At 52.0% G+C, this 7517-nt stretch overlaps 1 protein-coding gene across 5 annotated transcripts in view; it reads right to left on the reverse strand.

Annotated features, from left to right (window-relative positions):
* The window catches only part of SLC22A23 (solute carrier family 22 member 23), a 116218-nt gene extending 109190 nt beyond the window's left edge, over positions 1–7028 (reverse strand). For all 5 annotated transcript variants that reach the window (XR_012040632.1, XR_012040633.1, XM_072851368.1 and 2 more), the window contains exon 1: positions 5827–7028. Coding sequence is in view for 3 of the 5 variants with exons in the window: in XM_072851368.1 (XP_072707469.1) it covers positions 5827–6360 (534 nt within the window). In the remaining 2 variants the exon portion in view is untranslated. The remainder of the gene's footprint in view (positions 1–5826) is intronic.
* Between the last annotated feature and the right edge of the window lie 489 nt (positions 7029–7517).

Consider the following 7517-nt stretch of genomic DNA (forward strand, 5'->3'; position numbering starts at 1 on the left):
CTCCATCACCACGTTCAGTGTGTACGGGCAGGCCCCAGAGCAGCTGCAGCAGGACACACTGTCAGCTCCCCTTGCTCCCTCCTATACAAGTAGATTTCTCAAGCCTGCAAGCACTCAGACCAGCAACCACTAACTCTTTATCAGCTAACTCGCTATGCTGGTTTCAGCTGGGACAGAGTTAATTTTCTTCCTAGTAGCTGGTATAGTGCTGTGTTTTGGATTTTAGTATGAGAATAATGTTGATAACACACTGATGTTTTAGTTGTTGCTAAGTAATGTTTACACTGGTCAAGGACTTTTCAGCTTCCTATGCTCTGCCAGGTGCACAAGAAGCTGGGAGGGGGCACAGCCAGGACAGTTGATCCAAACTGGCCAAAGGGCTATCCCATACCATAGGACATCATGCTCAGCGTATAAAGCTGGGGAAGAAGGAAGGAAGGGGGGGACATTCGGAGTGATGGCGTTTGTCTTCCCAGGTAACCCTTACGCATGATGGAGCCCTGCTTTCCTGGAGATGGCTGAACACCTGCCTGCCCATGGGAAGGAGTGAATGAATTCCTTGCTTTGCTTGGCTTGCATGTGTGGCTTTTGCTTTCCCTATTAAACTGTCTTTATCTCAACCCATGAGTTTTCTCACTTTTACTCTTCTGGTTCTCTCCTCCATCCCAGCAGGGGGGAGTGAAAGAGCAGCTGCGTGGGGCTTAGTTGCCAGCTGGGGTTAAACCACAACACTCGCAGAGGGAAAGGGGCGGGGGGGGGGGGGGAAGTCTGGGATCTCTCCCATAGCTGAGGAAGCCATTAAAAAAATAGTAGTAGAAGTTTGCTCTGGTCTGACAGTATTTCTGGATACCTCTGACCACAGGGGCTTCGTGACCCCTTCAGCACCCATTCGGAGCAGAGCGCACCATTTCAAAGCCTTGTCTGAAAGAAATTTAGACTAGTCTTTCTACTCATTGCAAGCATCCGCCTTGCAGGCCCCTACGCCCCCTTCAATCCGTACAAGGGTAGCAAGGGCATGAGTGATGTACTAGCTTCCATCTTGCTGTTTCTGACCCAGCTACCGCACTGGGTACAATAACTCAAGGTTTTCATTGATTTGGGACTAAGGAGCAGCCAGTCAGCCAGGAACCAACACTGACAATCCTGGCAGTTGCAGGAAAAAGAGAAGCATCAGCATTTCCGAAGTCTCTTTGCAGACACCAGCCAACTGGAGGATATGCAGAAACAAGTGAGAGATCTCCTCCCATTTGTGCTTGGAAAGGGTGGCACAGCTCTTATTTTGGGAAGAGCCTTGTCAGAGTGATGCCCTTCAAATTAATTAAACAGCTATACTCTGAAAATCCACTTGAAATGCACACGTATCCCATACCCCAAGAAATATCACCCCACAAGCAGTATCATCCTTATTACCACACACAGATTTGTTTCTTGTACCATTTCTGGCTACTTGCAGATACCTGCAATAATCCCATGACACAACACCACAGTCTAGGGCACAGGTCACCCCACAGAGCCATTTCACTTCATCAACCCAGCAGAAAACCCAGAAAAAAAGATAATAATAATTTTTAAAAAAAAGTATTTAAAGAGAAAGTTTTCTATCAGGTTAGCAAACTAAATAAGCTGAAGACGTGGCCAGAAAAGTGCCAGAACTTCCATAAAAGCAAGGGAAAGAAAGACTGGTAGGGCACAGACATCCCCCCTTGCAGGGGCAAAGAGCATCACATCACAGCCTGAACTCATCCAAGTCCACACCAAGACAGCACTACCCAGTGCTTGCTGCATGGCAGCACTGCCCTGGACCATTTGGCTCTCCTGAATTAAGCTCCCCTTTTTTGGAGGGGACAATTTGCTAGAGGCTCAGCCAAATTGGCACAAGAACAATTGAACCAGCGGCAAATAGGTAAAATGACGGCATGTTACTTGGGAAAGAAGATGACTCAACCCAAATCAAGTGGGAAGTTGAGAGCCAAGAGAACAGCATTGCAGCAAAACAAGGCATCTGGAGTAGAAAAGCAGCCACAACAGGAATTCCCTTGTGACTAGACATGAAATAGTATTATATAATTGCTCTGGGTGATTAAAACGCAGCCTTCAACTAACCACTTCCCTCTATGCCACCCCAAAGAAGTGGAACAATCTGGAATGCTCTGGGTGCGGACAGAGGGATGCTCTGCCATCAACTGCTGCAATTTAATCAAGCCTCAGTCCTTGCCCATCGTCAGCTTTTGGTGTCCACTATACAAATTAGCATTCGGAACAACAAACAACCCCACCACGTAATGCAATCGAACACAGCAGACAGGTCATCTCAGTAACAGAGGGAAAAAACAACAACCATCAATCCTGTAACTAAGAGCTTCCATGAAAACTTTGCCCCAAGATTACAGCTGGCTTTGCAGATGGTCAGAAGATCCAGGCACTGAAGAAGTTAACAAGGGAGTTAGAAAAGTCCCTGCTGAGTACACACTCCAACTTCCTGCTAGGCTTCACGGCTATGTACATTTAGTTGTCATTATGTTGCTTATTGCATTAATGCTAATAATTACCCATTTGCAAAGTGATGCTTCAGGTAAAAATGAGACGTCAGGTTTCCCCATGGCAAAAAAGGAGAGTATTTCTCAGCATCCTTCCTTGGGACAGTGGTGAGATACACAGACCATTTAAAAGACAGGGTTTTATTTTTTATTTTTACTAGCCTTTTGCCTAAAGGCTAGCTCAGGATTTCTCTCTCACAAGTGATACACATGCACTCTGTTTATAGTGGTGTGATAACAGTGATGTTGTGATAAAGAATAGATGAAAATCCTCAAAGAAGCATTTAGCAGTGAAAAAGCCTTACAAGTGAATTGTCCTAAAGGAAGATATTTACGTACAAACCAAGCTTAAGTCCAAGATTTACGTACCAAGTCAGGACATCAGCTCAGATGGGTGATTTAATATGGCCACTGGAATCCCTGTGGTTAAATTATGCATCTGACCTCTTCGCTACATGTATTTCAACAGCGTTAAATAATCACCAGTATGTCTTTTATTACGATTTCCAGTTCTAATGACTGGCAGCGCTATAAAAAGCACTGTTCCCAGCGACTCAGTCGAGGTCAGGGTAATGGCAGCGCCTAGCATGGCAATGCCACTCTTCAAGGAAGGTGCAAGGCCACCTCTGGCTCCAGCAAAGACTCAAAGAGAAGTGGGGCTAAGCAAAGCACAGAGCAGGGCTGGAAACAGCAAGATCTCCACTCCATCAATCCCAAGCGTGACACAGGCTGGGAGAAAATGGGCAACGGGGAAGGGAGAGCTGAGAAAGCAGGGGCAGAGGGACAACATCCCATGAAGGGTACCATTTGGAGAGGCGCTCCAGAGACAGTGAAACTTAACATAGCTTAAGGACAGCTATCTGCTCCCAAGGAACAGGGGACAGTGGCATCTCACATGCACGTATATCAACAAAATGCAGAGCAGGAAATATGCTTTGCACTAAATAACCATAATTGTTTCATCATTTCTGAAGACAAAGAAGCAACGGAGCATCCAGCAGCGATTAGCGTGGACCGCTAAAGATGAGAACAAGGGGATTTACTGGCCAAACAAAAGTGCATTTTTTATTAATATACTTTTGGCGCTCTCTATGATATTTCAATATAATCCCTGGCTACTACACAGATGAGTGTGTATTAGACTAAGATTTAATAAAACTCTATTTAGAAAGATGAGAACATTGCATAATACATTACAGAAGCAAATGTATTTTTGAGGGGAGTTAAGGGAGATCTGAACATCCAGTCTTCTGAAATCATCCAGGGCAGCTCTTTCTCACAAAGGACGGTGGGATGCACATAAAAGGAGTCAGCAGTTATGAGAATTGCTCCCACAGTATCAGAGCTCCTGGGGGTTTATAAGAAAGGAAGTCCAAATTAAGCTACACTGATGTCCTGCCTGGGTTTTTCCTCTCTTTCTTCATTAGAATAAAAACAGTCAGCACACCCACCCAAAAAACCCACAAAAACTAAACCAAAGCACAAACTAAGGAGGAATCCTGACCCTGAGAAAACAACCTAATTATAATTACATGGGATTACAAATCAAAGATAAAAAGCTGCCAAGTTTTTGGAAGCAAGCACACAACAAAAATAAGAACTCCACACTGGAAAAACCCGTAGTCTCAAAAGATGATTATTATTTTTTCTAATAGAAAACAAGACAGCAGGGACCACAGCTGTTTATTTATCCCTTAAAATTGATCTGCCCTTTACTGCAAGTTCTTCCAAAGAACACTTTTTTATTATTTTTAAAGAAGTATGCAAGATCGCAAACTAACTCTCCCCCGACCTTTTGCGGCCAACTTGATGACGACCTTCAAAAGATTGAAACGTTTCAAAAAAATTTTTTTTACAGTTTACACTAAAAAGAAATATTTCAAAATCATTTTTTTCACACTTAAGCATCAGTGTTAAACCCTAAAACATATGAATAAGCTCAGTCTCTGATTATAAACAGAAGAAAATCTGTCTCTCTTAAAACATCAAATTTCATTATGCGCTTCTACATCATAAACCATTCAAGTCCACCATGTGCCTGTGTTTCTCTCATGGAAGGAGGGTAGCTGGGTTGCCTTTTTTTTTTTAATCCATTCTGGGTTCAAGGTTTTGAGGGATTTGCTTTACCTGCTTTTCCCCTGTTGCACACGCTTTCAAGGGACACAAAGAGAGACAAATGATTTTCAATGATTAAATATGAACACGTGCCGGCTGACCAAAGCACAATCATGCCAGTCATCTGATTATTGCTGCATTTCTTTCTCCCAACTAGATAAACACAGTTAATCCCAAACACCACTCCCAGGCAGGAAGTAATTTTTGCTGATCTTGGGGGGAGGTCTTGAGATGAAGGGAACTACTTTCCTGGGCTAACAGTTTAATTTTACATTTCCAAGAGCTACAGTTGCCTGTTAGTACCAAGGAGGCCCATCCAGAGGTGGCAGGGCTTTTGGGGGGGCCAGTAGCATAAACAAGCAAAAGCTTTCAGGTGAAAAGGCGAGGCATTTTTTTTGCACGCGCTACTTGGCAAATATGAAGTAAGACCAGAAAGAGGTGCAGCCCTCCTCACTAGAAATTTTGCACCTTAGCCACTACATTAGGAAACACAAAACAGAGCAGCATGCGCTTTCTGCCTCTGGAGTACAACAATTTGCATGAGACATTTCTTTTATTGCTCTACTGAAACAGTTATCAAGGGAATAAGTACAAAACAAGAAAAATTCAGCAGAACTTTGTCTGGTTTTCCTCCCAACAGTGACCACCTCATCAGCTGCCCCAAAAATCAACCTGGTTTTTGGCTTGTACGTCCGCTTTGGTACAGTTGCACAAAGACGAGCAATAGCACAACTGGAGCCTTCTCCACAGCCCACTCCCCTCACTAGCTGGTGGCACTCGCCCCCGTTGTCTTTCCCACAGACACCCACGTCCCGACACGGCAGGACAGCTGCCATTGCTGGGGTCCCGAAGAGCCGCTGAGGATCCCGTTTCAGGACATAACTTCGCAGCTCAGTGCCGCAACCAGCACCCAGGTACAAACCCACAGGGCGGACACGCGGCGTGACACCCTGGGAGGGAAAGGATTACGGGGATGCGGGCTTTACTCCTGGTGGGAAGGTAACCCACGGGGCGCCTGACCGACCCGGCGGCGGCATGCACGGGCAGACCTGCATCGCGTCCAGCTGCTCCCCTTGTCTTGGGAAGAGTGGGTGCCGAGCGGGGCCGGGGTAGGGCCGAGGGGGTCCGTGAGGGCTGGACGGGTGGGGGGGCTGAGGGAGGCCGCCTTTCTCACCTTGCTCACGACGTTTTGGACGAGGCCGGCCCTGATGCGGTAGTGCCACTCGTGGCAGTCACACTCGCTGGCGTTGCCCCCCGCGGGGGTGGGCAGCCCGGGCGGAGGGAAGATGCTGCCGTTGCCGCTGCGGTTGGCGTGGCCCGGCGCCAGGGACCCGCTCCAGTTGCCCTGCCCGTCCGCCTCCCGGCACCAGAAGTCGGGCTGGTCCAGGAGGAAGGAGTCCGAGAACTTGCTGAAGCCGATGAAGAGGGCCGGCACCCAGGTGAGCAGCACCAGGGTCCGCTGGTACCCGCCGCCCAGCCCCCCGAGGAAGGGCAGCACCGAGCCGTCGTAGTCGAGGAGCAGCGGGCTGCAGGCGGCGGCGGGAGGCGGCGGCACCGGCACCGCCTGGATCTCGGCCCCGGCGGCGTTGGCGGGGGGCGGCCCCGGGGGCGCGGCGGCTCCCCCCCCCGCGGCCCCCGGCACCGAGCCGTTTTCCTCCGGCAGCGGCCGGCCCCCGCCGCCCGACTCGCGGCGCCGGTCTATCGCCATCCAGCCGCCCGGGGGAACTCACATAGGGGAGGGCTGGGGCAGCCCCGGCTCCCTCTCGAGTCCGTCCGTCCTTCCTTCCTTCCTTCCCTCCCTCTCCTCCACGCACACACACACCTTGCAACGTAATATATTGCACACACGCTCCCAGCCGGACCCGGCAGGAGACGGATGGGGGAGGGAGGGAGGGAGGAGAGGAAGGAGAGGGGCGAATAAAGGGGGAGACACCGAGCGAGCCCCTCGCTCGCTCGCTCCCTTCCTCACCCGCACCCTGCGGCCACGAACCGCTGCAGCTGCCGGCGGTGCCCCCCCTCCCCTCGCCTGTGCGTCAAGCTGCACTCATCCCAGCTCTCCCTTCCCCCCTCCGAGAGGCACCGCCGAAAATAAAAGGAAGGATCCAGCCGGATCCGAGCATGCAATGGGCCAAAGGAGGGGGGAGGGAGGGGAGGGGAGGGAGAAAAAAGAGGAGGAAAAAAAAAAGAAAACCCACCCTGCAAACCAAACCCTGCAACAAGAAACCAAGCAAAACCGGTGCAGCAAGACTCTACGAACACGCCTCCTCTCCCGGTTTTGGCGAGGAGGAGGAGGAGGCAGGAGAGGGAAGGCGAAGGAAGGAGGAGAAGAAAATAACAGCTCCCGACGCGGCTTCCCCGCTTCCCGCACAGCTAAGGATCCCGCCCCGGCCGCGGCAGCAGCGGCGGCGGCAGCCCCCAGCACCCCCCCGCCGGCCCCTCGCAGCCCCCCGTCCCGCACATCTGGCTCTGCAGCACGGGGCTCCGCCGGCCCCTCCGCGGCCCGGGCTGCGGGGACGGCCGCCGCCGTGAGCCTCCCGCGGCAGCCCGCTCGCCGAGCCCAGCGGAGCCGAGCCGTGCCGCCGGCCGCACCTCCAGAGGCGGGCAACCCGCCCGGCTCCCGGCCCTCCCCCTCCCGGCAGCCCCCACCTGCCGGCCCAGGCCCGGCCCGGCCGCCCCCGCCCCCCGCTCCGCCCCCGCGGTGCCGGGCGGCCGCACCTGCTCCCGCCGCGCCGCGCCGCGCCGCCGGCCCGGCCCGGCCCCCTGCAGGGACCCGCCGCCGCCGGGGGCGGGACGCGCCGCGGGGCGGGGAGGGCGCGGGGCGGCCCCGGGCGGGCTCCGCGCCGCCCCGCGGCCGCGCTGCGGGCC

Source organism: Ciconia boyciana, chromosome 2 (genome assembly GCF_034638445.1).
Source record: "Ciconia boyciana chromosome 2, ASM3463844v1, whole genome shotgun sequence".
In the NCBI taxonomy this organism is placed as follows: domain Eukaryota; kingdom Metazoa; phylum Chordata; class Aves; order Ciconiiformes; family Ciconiidae; genus Ciconia; species Ciconia boyciana.